This window comes from Xenopus laevis, chromosome 5L, assembly GCF_017654675.1.
Source record: "Xenopus laevis strain J_2021 chromosome 5L, Xenopus_laevis_v10.1, whole genome shotgun sequence".
NCBI classification, from domain to species: domain Eukaryota; kingdom Metazoa; phylum Chordata; class Amphibia; order Anura; family Pipidae; genus Xenopus; species Xenopus laevis.
The window spans coordinates 53686345-53710831 of record NC_054379.1 but is presented as its reverse complement, the minus strand read 5'-3'; the positions used below and the strand labels follow the sequence as shown (position 1 = coordinate 53710831).

The 24487-nt window shown below is 38.8% G+C and overlaps 1 protein-coding gene and 1 long non-coding RNA gene across 3 annotated transcripts in view; one reads left to right on the top strand and one right to left on the bottom strand.

The window, feature by feature from the left end:
- LOC108716125 (palmitoyltransferase ZDHHC14) overlaps positions 1-22622 on the bottom strand; it is a 47643-nt gene extending 25021 nt beyond the window's left edge. For both annotated transcript variants that reach the window (XM_041562765.1, XM_041562764.1), the window contains exons 1-3: positions 22402-22622; positions 14320-14480; positions 663-821 (exon numbers count right to left, since the gene is read on the bottom strand). In XM_041562765.1, the coding sequence (XP_041418699.1) occupies positions 663-821; positions 14320-14480; positions 22402-22622 (541 nt within the window). The remainder of the gene's footprint in view (positions 1-662; positions 822-14319; positions 14481-22401) is intronic.
- A 176-nt stretch (positions 22623-22798) lies between these two features.
- Positions 22799-23440, top strand: LOC121393668. The gene is made up of 2 exons (XR_005961237.1): positions 22799-22886; positions 22918-23440. It is a non-coding gene; the product is annotated as an uncharacterized LOC121393668 (long non-coding RNA).
- Positions 23441-24487: the final 1047 nt, after the last annotated feature.

Below are 24487 nucleotides of genomic sequence, written 5' to 3'. Positions count from 1 at the left end.
GCCGGGCCAGGCCAGCTGTGCGCCCCAGGCAACCCAGCCAGCCACACCGCCCCTCTGCCGAACGCTACTACATGAGCGCGCGCATGCACGCCTACGTGAGTGCGCGCACGCATGCGTGCAGAACCACCGCACCAACCCCTCCCCTCCTGGTGAGCACACGCATGCGCGCTGACACGAGTTACTCATTCACCTCATAGGCGCACAGGAACAAGTCGGATTCAGAAGCGCACGCATGCGTGCAGAACCACCGCACCAACCCCTCCCCTCCTGGTGAGCGCACGCATGTGCGCTGACACGAGTTACTCATTCACCTCATAGGCGCACAGGAACAAGTCGGATTCAGAGGCCCGGACTGGGGTAGGCAGTATTAGAAGGTACGTGCCTGGCGCCCCCCAAGCTTTGCGCCCTAGGCACGTGCCTACTCAGCCTACCCCTAGTTCCGGCCCTGTTTTAAGATACACACACGTATTCATTCGGGAGGGGTTGAACTTGATGGATGTTAACCATGTAAAAGAACAGTCAGAACAATTTAAAACGACCACTGTTTTAGTCGTATACTGTACTATAATCACATGCAGAGATATACAAAGATTTCAGGTACAATGAGTACCTGCCCATAAGTAACTAAAACAACAACAACAACAAAATGATGCTTTGCTTACCTACACAGTTATCACACAAACTGCAGTGAGAGGCACGAGGTGGGCGGAATATTTTGCAGGTAAAACAGTATTTCAGTTTCACAGTCTGTCCATTGATAACCACTTCTTTTGTTCGAGGAGGAGGCCGATAACCACCTGAAGTAGAGCCATTGGCAACATCTATTAAAAAAAAAAAAATATTTACAGCACAGCCTTGACTTTTGTAGAAAACATACTAATTTCCACCAATACAGCTTTTTTCACCCTGCCATTGGAGAGGACACTGCATTCTAGATTGTGTAGATTTCATGGGGATTTAAACTTAAAACAGAACCTATTGAGCAATGGAATGTTACTAAATAGTTTATGTTTAGTAAAATATTAGCAGTCAAACACACATAAAGCAATCTTCTAGAATACGCATTAAACAGGGAACATTATTCAAATAAATATTTTGTTTTTATACATGATTGTGTGCACGAATTTGAACTGCAAATATCAGTCATAGACTCTTACCAAAACATTTCCTTTTATAGTGTTCGTGTTGCAATACACTATCTTTGATTTTTGAATACCACTGTTACAGAAAACTCAAAATAACAAAAGATTGAGTAAATATTATTTAGTTAAACTGTATAAATATAAATATATTATTGTATTGAACCATACAATTGCTCCAGATTCTTAAAGGGATACTGTCATGGGAAAAATTTTTTTTTCAAAATGAATCAGTTAATAGTGCTGCTCCAGAAGAATTCTGCACTGAAATCCATTTCTCAAAAGAGCAAACAGATTTTTTTATATTCAATTTTGAAATCTGACATGGGGCTAGACATATTGTCAATTTCCCAGCTGCCCCAAGTCATGTGACTTGTGCTCTGATAAACTTCAATCACTCTTTACTGCTGTACTGCAGGTTAGAGTGATATCACCCCCTCCCTTTTTCCCCCCAGCAGCCAAACAAAAGAACAATGGGAAGGTAACCAGATAGCAGCTCCCTAACACAAGATAACAGCTGCCTGGTAGATCTAAGAACAACACTCAATAATAAAAACCCATGTCCCACTGAGACACATTCAGTTACATTGAGAAGGAAAAACAGCAGCCTGACAGAAAGCATTTCTCTCCTAAAGTGCAGGCACAAGTCACATGACCAGGGGCAACTGGGAAATTGACAAAATTTCTAGCCCCATGTCAGATTTCAAAATTGAATATAAAAAAATCTGTTTGCTCTTTTGAGAAATGGATTTCAGTGCAGAATTCTGCTGGAGCAGCACTATTAACTGATACATTTTGGAAAAAATTTTTTTCCCCATGACAGTATCCCTTTAAATATATGATAAGGCCAACCAAAACTAGCATTTCTTTTAAAGGGTACGTTATGATTAAGTATGTTATAGAATGACCAATGCTAAGCAACTTTTCAATTGTTCTTTATTATTTCTTTTTTATAGTTTTGGATTATTTCCTTGACTCTTTCCAGCTTTCAAATGGGGGTCACTGACCCCATCTAAAAACAAATACTCTGTAAGGATATATGCATTTAATGTTATTGACACTTTATATAACTCATCTTTCTATTCAGGCCTCTCCTATTTATATCCCAGTCTCTAATTCAAATCAGTGCATGGGTGCTAGTGAAATGTGGACCCTAGCAACCAGCTTGCTGACATTGCAAACTGGAGAGCAGCTGAACAAAAAGCTAAATAACTCAAAAACCACAAATAATAAAAAATGAAAACCAAATGCAAATTGTCTTGGAATATCACTCTCCACATCATATCAAGTGTTAATTTAAAGGTAAACAATCCCTTTAATGAATAAAAAAAACTCAACAAAGAAATTAGGCTACAACGCTTTATGCTTTCGGCTTCTGTTCCATCCCAAGGCTCCCAAAGCCTTTTAGCAGCTTATAGATCAGCCTCCGAAGATGCCCACAGTAGATATCCATCTTCTTTTCTGCTCATCTACAGAAAATATTCTGGGCTGCTGTCAGTTACCAGAGCTTAGTGAGTGACTCATACAGAACATAAAATGAATGCTACAATGCTGAATACATTCAGATTCCCATTACATGCATTCCTGCATTAGAATTAAGAACCAGCCCTGTAACACCAGCTCCTACGACAAATTCAACATTACCTCCAGTTAAATGCAACAGCAGCTGACTCCATTTGCAGTATTCCCGATGTAGAGTCCTGTGCGGGTCCATTTTTTGGAACCCGTACCCGACCCATACCCGCAACTTGCAATCCGCATTCTTACCAGCTTGAAGTGCTGTCATTGTAAACCGGAAGTGACATCATCGGAAGTAGATGTGATCAGGAAAAAAGGAGTAAAAATTGCTATTGAGAAGACCCGCGGCCCGATCCGCAGAACCGCGTCTATACCCGCACCCGGAACTTCTACCTGCAACCCGCAGGGTACCCGACCCACTGCAGGACTCTATCCCGATGTGCAAAAGATATATAAGGCATAGGTCATTGCTGCTATAGGCTATGCATAATGGATCAATCTAGGCTGGAAGAGTAAGTTCATTATACAGAACAGCATTTTTATACTTTCGCTGCCAGACCCATTTTGACAGAAGTTAGAACCTTAAAAACTAGTAATTCAAATATTATGCTTTCCAAACGGCACCCCATGATCTTAAATGCCTGGCTTTATTTTGCCAGAACACCTGAAAAAAATCCACCTGGCTGAGAGGCACTTAACTTTTTTTAATTATAAAAGAAGAAGTAGCCAGCCTTTCCCCCTCCCAGTCAAACTGAAAGTGCATACAGTGCTATGATAAGATTACACAGAATTTGGTGTGATTCATGCATGCTTTGACATAAAGCAGTACAAGTATTTCTTATAAGACCCAGTAACACTGCTGATGCTGTGGGTTAAAAGACTGCCTTTCCTGATTTTTTTTTTTTTTTTGCTCTGAAAAGCACTGAGCTTTCATAAAATGCTCAGAACAAGAGATCATTTGTGAAGGCAGCCTGTTTTAACCTACAGCATCAGCAGTATTAGTGGGTCTTATGAGTAGAACTTGCATTACTGTATTATAGAAACACACAGCACAGGGATTTTTAGATCATCCTTAACACTGGATTAATTGTCAGCATGACAGGAAGGGAGCAAGTACATGACTTTTCTCATTTGTAATAGAAAACTACAAAGGCCTGAGGCAGGGAAGCATCAGTAGTATACAGTACAAGAATTGTGCAAGGCATTGTAGGAACTGGAACTAAATTTGTTTTTAAATATGTGTATATTTGGGCTACTTTTATTGAATACAGAAAAGATTTTTTCCTTTTGCCTTAAGGGCTAGTCCACACGGGGAGATAGCGACGCGTTTGCGGTCGCGGCGACAAAGCGCCGCGACAGTCGCCGCGACCGGCGCAGGCGACAGTTTTGTATGGGCGCCTATGTAAAAACGCCTGTGCTAACCACACGAGGCGATGCGCTTTTCAACAGTCGCCTGAAAAAGCCTGGCGAGGCATTTTCAGGCGACTGTTGAAAAGCGCATCGCCTCGTGTGGTTAGCACAGGCGTTTTTACATAGGCGCCCATACAAAACTGTCGCCTGCGCCGGTCGCTACGACTGTCGCGGCGCTTTGTCCCCGCGACCGCAAACGCGTCGCTATCTCCCCGTGTGGAATAGCCCTAAACCTTCAAACAACTAGTTGTTTTCAGATAGATCATCAGAAATAATGACCTTTTCCAATGACTTTCTATTTTCTATGTGTGAACGTTTTTCTAATATTGAAGTGTCAAGTGTCTTTTATCACTAATATACAATAGTTGCTAATACTCCAGAAATGCTGCTGAGAAATGTATCAACTAAATGTTGCAAAATTGTAACAGTTTAGAGTCTGCACCTGAATTACTGAACTGACAGACTCACCACAGACAGGAACGTTCAACTTTAAACTTAGATTTTGAAAAAACAGTAAAAAAATAAATAATGGAAAGTAATTGGAAAAGGTCTTTATTTCTGGGGAACAATCTAAAAACAACTGAATTGAAAAAAAGTGTTTGGAAGGTAAACAACCTCTTTAAAACATAATGTTGTGCAAGACATGTGGAAAATGTTTTACTATGGTCACTATTTAAGAGTACACAGAAGAAACCATTTCATGGTGACATTTCTTTCTTTTCCAAAACTATTAGTTCATGGAGGTGGACTCTGTATAAGCTCTTGGCATTCTACAAGACAATGCAGGATCTATTCCCCAATATATGAAATGCTCACATCTACAACTGAAATACTCGTGGCTGGTTTTGCGTTGAGACTTGAATGAGCTCTCAGTCCTCATTCCTCCTCACCTCAACACGCTCCCAAAGTAAGGGTTAGACTTAAAGGAAATGGAACACCGAGAAGGGCTGATACTGGATGAAAAAAAAAAGAACGGAGGGTTGACCACAGAAGTAAGACTCCTGACAACTGATGCATATCACAGGACAATAGCAAAACAAATGACCATATGTGCATAAGGTTCATGTAAAGTTGTACTGATTCTAATACGTACACACAGTACCACCGAGCTTAAAGGAAAACTATACCCCCTGAACAATCTAGCTCTCGATAAAAATAAATTGAATAAAACAGCTCATATGTAAAACTCAGCTTCATGTAAATAAACAATTTTAATAATAATAAACTTTTTAAGTAGCATGTGCCATTGGGTAATCATAAATAACATTTTTGAAAAATAAAGGCCGCCCCTTGGGATCCTAGGATTCACGGTGCACACAAACAAACCATACTATACATTTTAGGTCACACAAGCCTCTCAGAGTTATGTCTTTTGCTTCCACACTTCTTCCTGTTACAGTCAGAGCTGAAGTATTTCTGGTCTAATTGGTTCCTATTACGTGTACGGTACCCATATGCCCAATTTTTGCAAATGCTGTCCAGTTCTGGAAAGCCAAGGTTCTGAAAACTAGATTTTAAATACATGCTTGTGTGCCTGTTTCATGCAAATTCTTGGGATACACCAAATCCACAATTTTCAGATCCAGCTTAATACAGAATGCTCTTAAGATTATTTGGTAAATTTCTGAAGTAAATCCAAACCTTAATTTGAATTTTTGAGAAAAAAGTCATCAATTGTGAACAAAAAATTGTCACATTCAATTGTCTTTAGATCTTTAAAGTTATATGACTAAACCAAATCCTAGATCAAGAGAAATGCTCTGTAAGCCATCAAGTCCTGCATTTTGGTAACAGTACGCGCTCTGCAAATTAGGTGACACAACAGACTTAGTGGTGCATTTTTTTGGTGTGAGGTGCACGGATATTATGAGAGACCAAAATTAAACTCTTTTTGAAAGCGCTCATGTCCAGCAATATTTATCTGACTTAAAGGGGTTGTTCACCTTTACATGAACTTTTAGTATGATGTAGTAGAGAGTGATATTCTGAGACTATTTGCAATTGGTTTTCATGTTTTATTATTTGTGGTTTTAGAGTTATTTATCGTTTTATTCAGCAGGTCTCAAGTTTGCAATTTCAGTAATCTGGTTGCTATGGTTCAAATTATCCAAGCAACCATGCACTGATTTGCATAAGATACTGGAATATGAATAGGAGAGACCTGACTAGAAAGAAGAGCAATAAAAAGCAGCAACAACAATACATTTGTATATGTAATGAGCTTGCACTATAGAACCTGGATACTAGAGTAATGGAGTACAGAATGTTATATTATACAAGAACGTGGCAGTATATATTCTCAGTAGTACCTGTGAGAAATAAATGGAAAAAAAAACTTCCTGTAGCAGTATCCAAAAGATGTCATGCCATAAATCTAACATGCTAAGCTCAGTGGAACATTTCAGATGAGCGTTTGCTGCCATAGGGGCATTTGTCGTTGTCATCTGCTTTCCATCCTGCCCCCTGCACAATTTAGATTAGATCTATGGCTGCAAACAAACACCAATCTTACACACAAGACTCATTGCACAGCTCCATTAGGCTAATGCCACATAGAGGACTAATCTTGACCTGCATAAAAGCGCAGTCAGAAAATCAGCACCCAGAACTGCTGCATCGGCCCGAGTGCCGGCACGCAGCAAATTTTTGGAGGAAATAACCACCAACCCCAGCTTTTCAGCTTCAAAATCCTTCATGTGTGGCTGCATTCAGACCAACGAATGGTTCTGGGTGCAGGCAAAGAAGAAAGCTTTTTTAATTATTTACTTTAATTATTTTTTTTGCTACTGTTACGGTTAGCAGTTCTTGAAGAGAAGACGGGCACACTAAAAACAAATGCATTTCTCATGTATTTGGAAAATAAGCAAGAAAAGCGGTTTGTCCACTTGGCATAAATATAGGCTTCACTGCATTATTCTCCCCTGTAAATTACATGCAGAGTCAGCTTAGCCATATTTAGAACCCCTTGAGCCAAATAGCAAAAGAAGTTTCTGCTTAAACTTGTACTTCTCACAAAAAATACACAATGGTCTTTAACCTTTTAAATGCCACAGATCGTAGAATCTACGTTCTGTGGCAAAGGTACTTGAAATGCCACAGAACGTAGATTCTACGTTCTGCAGCATTTCCTGTTTCAGGAGCGGAGGAGCGGCTGTTAGAGCCGCTCGCTCCGTTCCTGCTCGATCCCCTGCCCCTAGGCAACGAGCAGAGCAGGGGATCGAGTGGCCCCTGGGGCGCGATCGCCCAGGGGCCCAAAAACAGCAGCAGGCACGTGTTACTTACGTGTCCTGCTGCTGCAGCCTGCACCGGATCGTCGATCTCCGCCCCCACAGCACACAGACAGGAACCACGAGGCAGATGTCTTCCAGGGGCTCTTCCTGATCGCCTGCAACAGTCTCCAGCGATTTTTTCAGGTTAGTGCAACAATTACACACACAAACACACCAACACACACTTATTACAGTAATACACACTTAGATTCACACTTACACACACTTACACATACATTTTTGGGGATTGGGGGGGTCACTTACACTCACTGCACTTACACACATGTGCACACGCACACACGCGCACATAACATGTAATTTACCATTTGTACACACGCACACGCACATACATGGCATTGTGGCCTTTTTTTTTTTTTCTTATCGCATCGTTTCTTTTTTTGGCTGAAAAAAATGTTTTATTGCCATTACGCATAGCGTATTCGCTAACCGTACTGTGCAATACCTTTTGTATGTTATTTCGGTGATTATATTGCAATTTGGGTATTTTGGTGCATTTTTAGCCATTTTATTGAATTTTTAGCCATTTTATTGCATTTTCAGCTCTGCATATATTGTGTTCACTTTTTTCTAGCCGTATAACCTGTTTGGCCCATCTAAAATATTCAAACTGTGATTCTGACAGCTGATAACACTAGTCTGGAAAAAAAACATTGATTTTTGTGGTTTTATTGGATTTTTTTGCATTTCACCCTTTACTGCCTTATTTTGTTTTGCCTTGTAAATTTTATCTACTATATATCCATTTGGGGGTCTCTGTGCGCCACATAGTTTGGTATATCTATGCATTTTGGGCATCAAAGTGTTCAGTAGACCTCTGGCGTTCATATTTAGGATGTTTTATGCTGATACGTTACGAAATGTGGGGCATATAATGGGGTAAAATTCAAGCTTTCTGACAATTTTCAGAAATTTGATAAAAACCGTTATGTTCAGCATTGCTTTGCAGTTTGGCAGTTTGCAGTAGAAACACTTATTTACCCATATTGGATTCGTCAGAATGTGTACTTTCTGAAAATATATGGTTTTCTGGGGTCTTTGTACTGTTAGGGGGGTCTAATGTCGCATAATACACACACCAGGTGCTTATATTGCAGCAGCCAGCGCGTCAGCTGTGAAAATGTATATACACTATTGTCATTTGGGGGTCTCTGTGCGCCACATAGTTTGGTATATCTATGCATATTGGGCATCAAAGTGTTCAGTAGACCCCTGGCGTTCATATTTAGGATGTTTTATGCTGATAAGTTACGAAATGTGGGGCATATAATGGGGTAAAATTCAAGCTTTGTGACGATTTTCAGAAATTTGATAAAAACGGTTACGTTCAGCATTGATTTGCAGTCTGGCAGTTTGCAGTAGAAACACTTATTTACCCATATTGGATTCGTCAGAATGTGTACTTTCTGAAAATATATGGTTTTCTGGGGTCTCTGTACTTTTAGGGGGGGTCTAATGTCGCATAATACACACACCAGGTGCTCATATTGCAGCAGCCAGCGCGTCAGCCGTGAAAATGTATATACACTATTGTCATTTGGGGGTCTCTGTGCGCCACATAGTTTAGTATATCTATGCAAATTGGGCATCAAAGTGTTCAGTAGACCCCTGGCGTTCATATTTAGGATGTTTTATGCTGATACGTTACGAAATGTGTGGCATATAATGGGGTAAAATTCAAGCTTTCTGACAATTTTCAGAAATTTGATAAAAACCGTTATGTTCAGCATTGCTTTGCAGTTTGGCAGTTTGCAGTAGAAACACTTATTTACCCATATTGGATTCGTCAGAATGTGTACTTTCTGAAAATATATGGTTTTCTGGGGTCTTTGTACTGTTAGGGGGTCTAATGTCGCATAATACACACACCAGGTGCTTATATTGCAGCAGCCAGCGCGTCAGCTGTGAAAATGTATATACACTATTGTCATTTGGGGGTCTCTGTGCGCCACATAGTTTGGTATATCTATGCATATTGGGCATCAAAGTGTTCAGTAGACCCCTGGCGTTCATATTTAGGATGTTTTATGCTGATAAGTTACGAAATGTGGGGCATATAATGGGGTAAAATTCAAGCTTTGTGACGATTTTCAGAAATTTGATAAAAACGGTTACGTTCAGCATTGATTTGCAGTCTGGCAGTTTGCAGTAGAAACACTTATTTACCCATATTGGATTCGTCAGAATGTGTACTTTCTGAAAATATATGGTTTTCTGGGTCTCTGTACTTTTAGGGGGGTCTAATGTCGCATAATACACACACCAGGTGCTCATATTGCAGCAGCCAGCGCGTCAGCCGTGAAAATGTATATACACTATTGTCATTTGGGGGTCTCTGTGCGCCACATAGTTTAGTATATCTATGCAAATTGGGCATCAAAGTGTTCAGTAGACCCCTGGCGTTCATATTTAGGATGTTTTATGCTGATACGTTACGAAATGTGTGGCATATAATGGGGTAAAATTCAAGCTTTCTGACAATTTTCAGAAATTTGATAAAAACCGTTATGTTCAGCATTGCTTTGCAGTTTGGCAGTTTGCAGTAGAAACACTTATTTACCCATATTGGATTCGTCAGAATGTGTACTTTCTGAAAATATATGGTTTTCTGGGGTCTCTGTACTGTTAGGGGGGTCTAATGTCGCATAATACACACACCAGGTGCTTATATTGCAGCTGCCAGTGCGTCAGCCGTGAAAATGTATATACACTATTGTCATTTGGGGTCTCTGTGCGCCACATAGTTTGGTATATCTATGCATACTGGGCATCAAAGTGTTCAGTAGACCCCTGGCGTTCATATTTGGGATGTTTTATGCTGATAAGTTACGAAATGTGGGGCATATAATGGGGTAAAATTCAAGCTTTGTGACGATTTTCAGAAATTTGATAAAAACCGTTACGTTCAGCATTGCTTTGCAGTTTGGCAGTTTGCAGTAGGAACACATATTTACCCATATTGGATTCGTCAGAATGTGTACTTTCTGAAAATATATGGTTTTCTGGGGTCTCTGTACTGTTAGGGGGGTCTAATGTCGCATATTACACACACCAGGTGCTCATATTGCAGCAGCCAGCGCGCGTCAGCCGTGAAAATGTATATACACTATTGTCATTTGGTGGTCTCTGTGCGCCACATAGTTTGATATATCTATGCATATTGGGCATCAAAGTGTTTAGTAGACCCCTGGCGTTCATATTTAGGATGTTTTATGCTGATAAGTTACGAAATGTGGGGCATATAATGGGGTAAAATTCAAGCTTTGTGACGATTTTCAGAAATTTGATAAAAAACCGTTATGTTCAGCATTGCTTTTCAGTTTGGCAGTTTGCAGTAGAAACACTTATTTACCCATATTGGATTCGTCAGAATCTGTACTTTCTGAAATATATGGTTTTCTGGGGTCTCTGTACTGTTAGGTGGTCTAATGTCGCATAATACACACACCGAGTGGTTATATTGCAGCAGCCAGCGCGTCAGCCGTGAAAATGTCTATACATATTGTCATTTGGGGTCTCTGTGCGCCACATAGTTTGGTATATCTATGCATATTGGCATCAAACTGTTTAGTAGACCCCTATGTTTATATTTAGGATGCTTTATGCTGGTAATGATACCATGGACAATACGATGCTGGAAAGTTGAAGCTTTGAGGCAATTTCCAGATATTTCACCAAAACCGCCAAATTTGGCAAAGCCTTGCGACTCAGTAGTTTGGAGCAGAAAGGCATGGGTACCCATTTTAGATTCCGTAGAATGTGTACTTTCCAAAAATATATGGGTTTGGGGGGTAAACATATATTTCTGTGTTTTACCCCGCAAAAATGCAGTCAATGTGTTGATTTTTCATTAGCTGAAGTTACCCACGGGACTGTTTGTATGCGCTAACTTCATTTTGGGGCCTCTAAATGCCAGATACTTTGGTAAACTTATGAACAATGGCCACCAAAATGTTCAGAGGAACCCTGGCAATCATATTTAGGGTGCTTTTTCTTAGTACGTAATGACACATGGGTGATATGGTGCTGGGAAGTTGAAGCTTTGAGGCAATTTTCAGATATTTCACCAAAACCGGCAACTTTGGGAAAGCCTTGCGACTCGGTAGTTTGGAGCAATAAGGCATGGGTACCCATTTTAGATTCTGTAGAATGTGTACTTTCCAAAAATGTATGGGTTTGGGGGGTAAACATATATTTCTGTGTTTTTACCCCACAAAAATGCAGTCAATGTGTTGATCTTTCATTAGCTGAAGTTACCCACAGGACTATTTGTATGCGCTAACTTCATTTTGGGGCCTCTAAATGCCAGATACTTTGGTAAACCTATGAACAATGGCCACCAAACTGTTCGGAGGAACCCTGGCAATCATATTTAGGGTGCTTTTTCTTGGTGCATAACGATACATGGGTGATATGGTGCTGGGAAGTTGAAGCTTTGAGGCAATTTTCATATATTTCACCAAAACGACAAATGTGGGAAAGCCTTGCGACTCAGTAGTTTGGAGCAGAAAGGCATGGGTACCCATTTTAGATTCTGTAGAATGTGTACTTTCCAAAAATGTATGGGTTTGGGGGGTAAACATATATTTCTGTGTTTTTACCCCACAAAAATGCAGTCAATGTGTTGATTTTTCATTAGCTGAAGTTACCCACGGGACTGTTTGTATGCGCTAACTTCATTTTGGGGCCTCTAAATGCCAGATACTTTGGTAAACTTATGAACAATGGCCACCAAAATGTTCAGAGGAACCCTGGCAATCATATTTAGGGTGCTTTTTCTTAGTACGTAATGACACATGGGTGATATGGTGCTGGGAAGTTGAAGCTTTGAGGCAATTTTCAGATATTTCACCAAAACCGACAACTTTGGGAAAGCCTTGCGACTCAGTAGTTTGGAGCAGAAAGGCATGGGTACCCATTTTAGATTCAGTAGAATGTGTACTTCCAAAAATATATGGGTTTGGGGGGTAAACATATATTTCTGTGTTTTTACCCCACAAAAATGCAGTCAATGTGTTGATTTTTCATTAGATGAAGTTACCCACAGGGACTATTTGTATACGCTAACTTCATTTTGAGGCCTCTAAATGCCAGATACTTTGGTAAACCTATGAACAATGGCCACCAAATTGTTTGGAGGAACCCTGGCAATCATATTTAGGGTGCTTTTTCTTGGTGCGTAACGATACATGGGTGATATGGTGCTGGGAAGTTGAAGCTTTGAGGCAATTTTCAGATATTTCACCAAAACCGACAATTTTGGGAAAGCCTTGCGACTCAGTAGTTTGGAGCAGAAAGGCATGGGTACCCATTTTAGATTCGGTTAGAATGTGTACTTTCCAAAAATATATGGGTTTTGGGGGGTAAACATATATTTCTGTGTTTTTACCCCACAAAAATGCAGTCAATGTGTTGATCTTTCATTAGCTGAAGTTACCCACGGGACTGTTTGTATGCGCTAACTTCATTTTGGGGCCTCTAAATGCCAGATACTTTGGTAAACTTATGAACAATGACCACCAAAATGTTCAGAGGAACCCTGGCAATCATATTTAGGGTGCTTTTTCTTAGTACGTAATGATACATGGGCGATATGGTGCTGGGAAGTTGAAGGTTTGAGGCAATTTTCAGATATTTCACCAAAACCGACAATTTTGGGAAAGCCTTGCGACTCAGTAGTTTGGAGCAGAAAGGCATGGGTACCCATTTTAGATTCAGTAGAATGTGTACTTTCCAAAAATATATGGGTTTGGGGGGTAAACATATATTTCTGTGTTTTTACCCCACAAAAAATGCAGTCAATGTGTTGATTTCTCAGTAGCTGAAGTAAAGTCCTGATCAATTTGGATGTGCTAACTTCATATTGGTGTCTCTAAATGCCAGATACTTTGGTAAACCTATGCATAATGGGTATCAAACTGTTCAGTGGACCCCTGGCAATCATATTTCAGGTGCTTTTTCTTGGTACCTAATATAGTTTGGGATATGCGGAGCAGCAAAATAAAACCTTTGAAATGATTTTTCAGAATTTTGAATTTTTTTTTGAAAAACCGCTATTTTCAGACAAGCTTTTATGTTTGGTAGTTGGAGTAGAGAGACATAGTTACCCATTTTGTAATCGGCAGAATGTGTACTTTTCAAAAATGTATGGTTTTCTGGGGTAAACCTACGGTTTCAGGATTTTTTGCCTTGGAATCTAAAGCATGCCGTTTTCTGCCTTAGTGCTTTCAAAATTCGGTAATATACTGCCGGGAGTTTTTGCTGTACAGAAATCCTAAATCTCCCTAAAACTATACATATCTGGTATTGGCACGTTCGAGAGACATAAGGCTTTCCAAATCAGTTGGATTTTCATCCCTAAAATGAAATATTTTTCTGGTATAAATTGATATACGATGAAAAATGGTAATTTTTCATTTTTTTTTGGTATTTAGCACTATAAATTTTTTTGCACAGGTGGAAATACATGAAAACTCCGGCAGATTTAGAAAGCTCAGTTTCTACCGAAAAAACAATGTATAGTTTTCCTAGGTAAACTATAGGTTTCCCCTCAGAAAATGCCCCTAAAGTGAGAGAGCACAAAATGTTTCAAAAACGGCTGGCATTTCGCGTAACCAAAATGTGAAATTCTGCTGGCACTTAAAGGGTTAATATACACAAATTACATTTATGAAATTCTCTGTGCTCATTCAAGTTTCCTGGATGTAAATAATGCAGTTCATATTGAAGCAATTAGACAAAACTTAAAAAGAAAGGTAATATCAAAGGAAGGAAGTCAGAATACTTAAGACCTTCATTACTTATTATTATAAAATTAGTTTATTTAAGGTTTTTCTCACAGTTTCAACAATAAAAAAGAAAAAAAAAATCACAGAACAAAATTAAAGCAGCATGAATAAATTGGCCAACGGATTGGACACCTTCGCAAGGCACTGTATGCATACATAAAGTTAAAATATTGTTACCTATTTGTCTTTCCAAATCTGCAGCTTCATCCGGGGTGGCGCGGGGAAGAACCCCAGGATCACTGAAACTGGTCCTCAGCAAGGTCCCCATTACAAAAAAGACAAGTACCCCACCTATAACAGGAATTGCAGGTGTAATCTTCACAGCCAAATATGGACAACTGCAAGAAAAGCAAATGCAACGTTTTAAAGGAAAATACTTAACCAACAGATTTATACAGTTTACTTCACGTGTGTGTGTGTCTATCTTAGTCCGATGTTTCGGTCCTCTCTGGGACCTTTTTCAATCCTTGAAAAAGGTCCCAGAGAGGACCGAAACGTTGGAGATGAATTTGTGAATAAAGCACATCGATTTATTTCACCAAAATGAAGGAGTGCGGGTCCATTTACTAAGATGTATTATTAAGTTTTGACCAACGCACCACCCTCTACACTCTAAAACCGGAAAGAGTGCACTCACTGTACTGACATTATAATATATATATATATATATATATATATATATATCTCAATCAGTAAATATTGCCATATTACATATTTTGCATTGAACCACCATATTGTGAGCATGCATCCTCAGAGATCACCTGACTAGAAATAAACACAGTTCTAACTGTAAAAGGAAGAAATGTGGGAGTAAAAGACAGAACATTGTCCAGTGATTGGATCATGCCACCTAACATGTATGTGTGCACCATGAATTGTATGATCCCATGTGGTGGTGTTGTTGACCTTCCAAACAATTTTTATCATTTCAGTTGTTTTCTGATGTTTTATTTTTGACAGTTTTTCCAAAATTTAAGTCTCGGGTGTTTTAGTCTGGCAGCTGAGTAGTGATGTGCGGACAGAGCTAATACCCATGGGACCCGCGGGTTTACATTTGTGTAGGGTGGGCTTTGGGTGGGGAGAGCAGGAAGAAGCTATTAACTTGAAGCCGCCGCGACCCGTAAGGATTTACGGAGGTCAGCCCGAACTTGCCTGACACAAGGGTAAACTCACTGCTGGATTCCTGCACCAGCCCCTTTTGTGACGTTGCTTCAGAAAATCTTTATTTCGTGAAAACAAATGAACTGAAACAATGTGTTGGAAAGTAAACAACCCCTTTAAAATGGCAATTTTCTATTTAGGTGCTCATGCTAACAAAAAAATGTATATATTTTTTTATAAATGTTGTTTATTTAGATGAAGAAGGGTTTTACATGGCTGTTTTATGCTATCATTTTTATAGAGACCTACATTGTTCGGGAGTATAGTTTTCCTTTAATGTTTTACAAAATAAATGGTACTAATATAAATACAAGGGGAGTTCATGTACAATGAACTGTGAATTTAACTGACCTATATTTTAGATGCATACTAACTTCTCTTTTCTAAAATGTGATAATATAGAAGCTGAAGTCAGGTTTTGGCTTGTATTTTTTATGAGTCAGATCACATGATTAGTGACCTAAATTTCCTTCATTAATCTTGCAACATTATTTTGGGGATTAGGGAAAAAAAAAAAAAACTTCTTTATGCATGTGGAGAATATGAATTTAAAATTACCATTCATCTACGCATGAACTGGTTGAGAATGCATAATTCAAATTGATTTTGCCAGGGCAGCAACTAAGATTCTAGAACAAGGCTTACAATTATATTATAAAAAAACAAAGAAGGTAAGCTCACTTTTGGGTGGAAAGTTTTTGTGGCCACCCCCAGTGACTTTGCAGTACAGATGTTTTATACGCTTTAGAGCATATACCACACTAGAACTGAAGCAGGATAAAAATAACTTGTAATGTTTTATATGGCACATACCACATGGACTAGATATTGTAGTACAGACTGTCCCCCCAAAAAAATATAATTATTTTTAGCCTTATATCAGAATACCTTCTCTGCGTCAATGAAAGCATCTTTATCCATTTAAAACATACATGAAATCCACAAGCTACATTCCTAGTAATAACTGCTGTAGAAATAGGCGACATGACTCATAGTATATGGGTCAAGTTTCAAAAGGGTGTTATGCCATTATAGCACTTCTAAGTGAACTGGCTTAATGTTTTTCTTTAATCTCAAAAGCAGGGTTGTGCCTTCTATACCTTTAAAACTAGCTCATAATCATCATGCCTCAGGCTAGGCTGCCAATCCATTCCTGCTGCTGCGTGAGAGCGCAAAAGCCTCTGGTTTTAAAAGAAAGAGCACTTTACAGACCAGCCATAAGTCATATTGTATATCACCACTAAACATGCTGCTGGATAGTACAAACATTTGCAGTTCACTGTTGCCCCTCCACTTTTCCCAGAAATTTCCCATGTTAAAATAATAGTATTATGGCAAAAGGCCATTTTTATGAATTTGCAAATGGTACTCTTAGATTTCCGTTACTAAACATATTTTCTTCAGTCTTGCTAGCTTTATTATCTAGGTCATTCTGCTAATGAATCCTCTAAAAATGTCACTATAGCCCTCTGTTCAGAGATGTATTATGCTGAAATTATGTATTATTATTTAAAAGCTGAAAATTATGTTGTGATTTAAAGAGTGCATTCAGGTAGGATCTTGGGCTACTGTGGTGTGGGCTGTTAAACCTTAAATGGGTAGTTCACCTTTAAGTTAACATATAAGTATGTTATAGAATGATCAATTCGAACCAACTTTTCAGTTGGCCGTCATTTATTATTTTGAATAGTTTTTTTTAGAATTATTTGCCTTCTTCTTTTGACTCGTTACAGCTTTCAAATGTGGGTCATTGAACCCCATCTAAAAAACAAATGCTCTGTAAGGCTACACATTTAGGGCTAGTCCACACGGGGAGATAGCGACGCGTTTGCGGTCGCGGCGACAAAGCGCAGCGACAGTCGCCGCGACCGGCGCAGGCGACAGTTTTGTATGGGTGCCTATGTAAAAACGCCTGTGCTAACCACACGAGGCGATGCGCTTTTCAACAGTCGCCTGAAAATGCCTCGCCAGGCTTTTTCAGGCGACTGTTGAAAAGCGCATCGCCTCGTGTGGTTAGCACAGGCGTTTTCACATAGGCGCCCATACAAAACTGTCGCCTGCGCCGGTCGCGGCGACTGTCGCGGCGCTTTGTCGCCGCGACCGCAAACGCGTCGCTATCTCCCCGTGTGGACTAGCCCTTAAAGTTATTGCTACTGTGTATTACTGATCTTTCTGTTCAGGCCTCTCCTATTCATATCATGTGAAACAATACAAGGTAGTTATTATTTCCTAAAATACCCAAACAGATTATCTAAGGTGCAGTGAATATGCAAACACTTACATTCTGGGAAAACAGTACAAACTAACACTGGTGTTTCCCCCTGTTTAAGTGATCATCACCAACATCAGAGGAGAACTAAAGCTTAACTAAAGAAGTAGACTAGAAATGTTGTACATTATGTTTTGGGCTTCTGTACCAGCCCAAGGCAACCACAACCCTTTAGCAGTGAAGATCTGTGTCTCCAAAGATGCCCCAGTAGCTCCATATCTTTTCTGCGCATTCACTGCACATGCTCCATGCTGCTATCAGTAACCGAGCTTAGGGTCCTACTCAAAATATACATTAAACATAGAATATAAATGTCACAATATAAGACTGATTAGTAATCAATACAGATAAATACTACATAGCAGCACAGAAACTAATGCAACTAATCAGTCTTGTAGCTTATATTACAGGCCAAACTCATTTTCTGCTTGATAGTTTGTGACGAACCCTAAGCTTTGCTTCTCAACAGCGGCTCAGAGCACAATGAGCATCGGAGTGTCCAATATGGTGACCCCCTATGACAAGTTTGAAGTCCTGGATCATTGCTGTTATTGACAAGCTAAAACTTTAGGCTGGTGCAATAAGTTCAGTATATATATGGCTTTTTTAAGCAATATTAATTTTTAGGGTTTAGTTCTCCTTATAGGATATACAATTCTGCTGCTGAAATGTAAGGGTTTAATAACTTCTTATATTCTGCAGAGAATACCGGAGCACAGATGTTTTAGAAAACTACAGAGATTTAAATGATTATATTTATACTAAACATGACAGGCCTACTACTTTGTGTATGAAGTCAACAAAATAAAAATAAAAGGTCTTTGGCCACTTTCAATTGTGTCAAATTCCTTTACAAAATAATGAAAACTTAAAAAGGTACACAAAAACAACATTGTTAGATTTGACATTTTATGAAAAGAAAACCCCTATGAATAGCTTGAATGCTACGATATCCCAATTCAACCAGGTTACCATGGAAACAGAACTGAAGACATATCCTTTTATGAATCATATGTAACTTAACGGATTATAAAATACTGAATGGCATTTAAGACAATTTAAAATATATAATCCCAACTGGAACAGTCAAACAACACCATCTGGACAAAGCAGGACTTCAGTCCACAAAAACTTATGAAGAAGCTACACGAAACAATAATAAATATATAATAAGAACTGGCCTGGCAGCAATGTGTGCTTTGCAAAAGAGGGCCCTGTGTTTCCTACTGACCTCTTTACCAGGTGTATCAAAATATACAAAATCTATTGGATTGTTGAAGCTACATATTATGACTGTAAGGGTTGGATACATATGTGCCATGCTTTTTTTTAAGCAACCCAACCAGCTTTGCTGATCACATCCAAATTCATTTAGCAGCATTGAAATCTGGGATTTTAATTATTTCCTTTTTTGAAAGGCCATAAAACCAGTAAAACTGGATAGGTTGTTATTTACAGAATGTGTTGGACTAATAAGAATGTGAAACAATCAATTAGCTAAATGAGGCCAAACGTTTAGCATAACCTGTATAATTCATCAAAGTGTTCATTAGATCACTGCAATCTAATATAATGATAGCAGCAGGACTATTCACAAGTATAGCTTTCTAATACAAGTAGGGGCTCTATAATTTATATATATGTGTTTTCTTAAAGTTGTCCAAAATATATATTATTTTGGACAACTTTAAGAAAACACAGCAATGCCATTCCTTACAGTATATTGTTAAATTAAAGTTATTTTTGTATGATTTCATACTGCCTTAAATTGCCATGAAAAAATGAATGTCTAGCACTGGAATAAATTAGAGGTCAAGGGTGCGGAGTTCTATAAACAGACAACCTACCTAGAGAAGGAGACGCTTTGTGTAGTTCATTTTACATGGTTTGCAAATTAGTGGAAAAACAATGCTCCTAATTTGCAACATTTAAAAAAAAAAAAAAAAATTAAAAATTAATTAAAAAACCACCATCCGGAGCAAAAAAAATTTCCATTTGTTACTATTCCTCCTTTGGGGACCTACCATCCGCTTTTTATGGAATGCTCCTCCCTTTTGAGAGAGTTCAGCGTGTGTGTGTGTGTGTGTGTATGATAATACACGTGATCACTACTAAAGTCTACTAAAACATCATTTAAACATTAATTAAACCCAGTAGGGTTGTTCTGCCATCAATTAAAATCTTAGTTGGGATCAAGTACAATTTACTATTTTATTACTACAGAGAAAAAGGAAATCATTTTTAATGATTTGCTTTAAATGGAGTCTATGAGAGATGGTCTTTACGTAATTTAGAGCTTTTTTGGCGAATGGGTGTCTGGATAACGCATGTCTGGTGGACATATCAATAAAAAGGAATGATCTGTCTTCAGATATATAAAGTTGATTAAAAAGAGAGGATCTGACTTCTGTCAGTATTTGAAATTTTTTTTAAATTTTTATATAGGAGAAAAAAAAAAGAGGGGATCTGTATTTGAATTTTTTTTCTCCTATATAAAAAGAAGGGTGGACATACCCAGCACTGCAGACTGGACAACCCCAGGACCAAAGCATTAACAGGTCCCATACCTGTACAGCCTTGGTGCATGTGTGTTTAATACATCTAGATTTTCAGCTATCTGGTAATATTAAAGCAAGTAACATTCTTGATTACATGGTTTTCCTAACTCAAATGTACTGTATATTTTATTTAAGAGATCTTAGACCAAAGATATGCTTATTTTCCCTGGGTGTACCATATCAGCACTCACAGGTATATCCCACCCCAATGCTACACCCCAAAGCTTTAAAAGCCACCCCAAGCCCTTTATGGCATCTTTTTTTACTTCTGCTTTCCTTACTCCACTGGAAGCAATATTTTTGCTTTTTAACATTGGGAAAGCATTAGGTGACTGGAAATGGCAAATAGAGACTGGGGTTTTTTGATCCATGAGATCTTTTCCCCTGAACATTACATCATATCTTGGGATCTTCATCGCTGTTGAGCTGGAAAAAGGACAAAGCTGTTATAGTATGCTTCATCCCATGTGCTTTCCTGGTTGTCTTGATGTTATCCAGTGGCAAGTGTTTGTGCCTCCATCCATGTGCCCTCCTGGCCTACCTATAAAGCATTCAGTGGCAATGGTGTGTGGCCCTGCACCCATTTTTGTTGATGGGTGAGGGAAGCGGAAGGTTAGCATTTCTCAGTAAAGTATTTTGATAGCGGCCTGAGTCTGATAAGTCTCCATTTTGTTTTTGTTTGGTTCCCATGTGCTGGGAGATATTCTTTATATGGAGTCAGAATTCTGAGACAACTGCATCCCTCACAAGTCATTCCTAAAGGTGTGTATTAAAGGAGTAATCAACCTGTCCGGGGAAAAAACCCTCCCCTGTGTAGGCCCTCCTCCCCCCCGGGCAAATGCCCCTAACTTGTTACTCAGCCCTCGGCACAGGTCCTCTGCTGTGGAGTTGACGGGGGCGCTATCTTCTCCCGAGCGCTCTTCTTTGTGCTTTGATCAGCGTTTTTTTGGCGCATGCGCAGTACGAGGCATTTCCCATGACAGTATCCCTTTAATTAGGTTGCATCTTCTCTGCCTCGAGAATAGCTATACAGCTGGGGGGCTTGGTTCTTGGAGCTATTCTGTAGTTGTTGGCAGGAGTGAGGTGCTTGTTACCAACGAGTAGATAGGGCACATGTACATGCCGTATATTAACCTTGTTTAGCTATTGTCACTTCTGCAATGTTCAGGGATGTTGCAATTTGTATTGGATGTGGGGTTAAGATTACTTGTTCTTGGAGCTGTATTTAGTTTGCCATGTTTTACTAAATGGGCCTAAATGTTACATTAAAGCAGGGGTGTCCAAACTTTTCACAACAAGGACCAGATTTGGTGAGGTGAAAATGTGTGGGGGCCGACCATTCAGCCTGACATTCTTTAAACTATTAACATCATTTAACTCATTTATAAATTTCACTCTTCATACCAGTATATAAATGCAAAGAATACCTGGATGAGACACTGTAAATTGCTATGTATGAGGTGATAGGGACAAGAGAAAGTTGGTCAGCAGGTGACTATATATAGTTCTTAAAGGCACACTTACTAACTCAAAAAACAAAAATGCGTGATTTATTCACATTTCTTACAATCACTGGGTATAATCATATTATTAAAATTTGAAAATAAAATTCTGTCACAAGACCTAAAAAGGAGAAGATTACAGAAACAGCTGTAATTAACTACTATTCAGCCTTGGACTGGAATATGCCTCTTTTCTATCTTTCTGAATTCACGGCTCAAAACATCTACTTGTCTCTTATGCACTTCTGGCTTTAATTCTACATCTTTCTCACTTATCTGACGTTTCTACAAGATGTCCTTTTTTTATATATTAATTGTCCTTACATTCCTGTCATATTTATAAATTCAGAATAATAATGCAGCAGGTACATGATCAAGTAGCGATGTCTAAAGCAATCAAACTTGCAGAGTAATCAAACTGTTTAGTGGGTGAGTGGTAAAACATTTTCAACTAGAACTCCAAGTCTAGTTACTGTAGTATAGACGGATCAATACTAGGTTTGTGTATCATAACATAACTTTCATAGAACAGATTAAGGATGGGTTGTTAATATAACCTCCTACGACCATGCGTTTTCTCTACTCAGCATGCCAAACAACACTAGGCAAACTACTCCTGATTTGACACAATATTAGGCACATGGAGCATTTTGATCACCAGTACTCGTGAAGCGATCAACACTGTATAAATATAAAGCATTTAGTTCAGAACTAAACAAGCAAGGGCATGTATAACATCATAAAGCATGGAAGGTAAAAGACAACTTACTCAAATGCAAAGAAGAGACCACTGGTGACCAAGATAAGAATCATTGTGAGGTAGAAGACTCCTGTCTGTCTGGCCATCATAACCCGACCATCGCAATAAAACCTGTTCCTCCCAGGGAAAACTTCCCATTTTCTCCGTACAGTAGCTTTCTTCTTCATGTGAGGAGACTCCATGGGGGATGTACCACAAGTGTTTATTTCACTGTATCCACACTCTTTCATTGGCCCACTTCCTTAAGTCTTCAATTATAGAGAATGTGTGTCCTTTTTACGTAGAAACAAAATGTTTTGGCAGGGGCAAAAACCCACAAACACAACTACTTCAAATAAATGCAACTCAAAGTCTTTCTGCAGCTTTTAAATTGTTCATTAATAAAAAAAAAACAAGGTGGCATCAAATGGAATATGAACACATAGGCCTTGCTTTTTGTTTACAAAGATGTTGTGTTAACATGTTTATTGTCTTTTTGCCTTATAATGGATAAGGTCCCTTGTGGTTTGAAACCCAGGTTATTAGTTTTAAAGTGTGGGCTTTGTAGATATATGCAAGTAACACAAAGGAAAAAGCAAAAATATGCACAAGCTTTGGAGGAAAGATGCTAAACTGTGAATAGTCCGTTTTCAGTGTGCTTTTTATTCTGGATGTCAAAGTTTGATGGCAATAGTCGTTTGTTGTGGCATTCATATGAGCAGTAAAAATTTTTAGCTTATGGCCTCAACAGCATGTTTACTGCTTGATGCACTCTCCTGTTTTGTTTCCAGCTTTACCACAAAATAATAAAATGAACAATACATGAAAAAAGTAGTAATGGATATGCATTAAACATCTTTGAAAATAGTGGTTTCCTTTATTAAACAGTGGTGACAGGTAACTTTTCACTGCAATGACAAAATAATAAAAATGTTGATAACAAAAATAGAAATATGATTGAAGAAAATAATCCTTAGCAGGCAACAAAATTTAAAAAAAACAAATTACCGAAATGGTTTAAAAAAAAAAAAAACGGGCAAATGCTACACCAATGTGTTTCTTCACATTAGGCACATTAAAGGTTTTTAAAGTCTCTGGTTTCCCTTCTTTGATTAAAAACGGAACACAAAATAATTACATGTTACAGGAAGCAGCAGAGACAATTCAGCATGAATAGAACATCCAGCCAAAGTAGTTGCCACTGCAATAGTCCATGTTCCTTTTAGATCACCAACATCTTTCGCTAAATTTCCAGACCAAGTAATTCAGCCATCAACATAATTCCTAGTAACCGATTTCTATTTCTATTTTAGGATTCGTAATGGATCCCACTGCAGTTTACTTGGCAGGTTTCCTGGAGATAAAAATCAATCCAGTAGCCGTTCTCATCATATGCATACATCGCTAACCCTGTAAAAAATAAGAGAAAATATATTTATTAGGGCTTAAACAGAAAAACATTAGATACAGCTGTAATGCAATGACAGAAAAAACGTGCTAAGAATAAACATTTGTCATAGTTCATGTTTACCAACTCAGATCACCTTAGTAGCTTCCTCTTTTTGCCATCTCCATGCCATTTGCAAAGGTTATGAGCAATCTAAAGCAGAATGCCAAGCATTTAGCTGAACTGAATCTACAGCTTAAAAACAAGTATTTTTTTTTAAAGCTTTTGACAACTGAAAATTTTTTTGCAAATTATCATTAGGATTCTGTATTCAGCAACAATGTCCCAACGGTGACCCGCACGCTACTGTTGAATTACAACTCCTAGCATCCCCCTAGAATCCCAAGAAACCCACATAAAGTGCTATATAATTAAAACATTATAATGGGATAAAGTTAGCAGGGGGACTGGTCACCAAAATTGTAACGCAAGAAAGTCCCACCTGTAACCCTCCAGCTTTTGCTCTACTGCAGCATCAAGAACCAAAGCTAGATACAGTTCAACAACATGCTGACCTATAGGTTAGACATCCATCAAGTATACATTGAAATAACTGATACACACTAGTCCTGAGACATTTTCCGTGAAGGGTCACTGTGGGGCGTAACCCTCATCTCCATCCTATCCTAAGCCCTTAGTACAGGAGCACCTTCAGTGAGGACTGTGGGA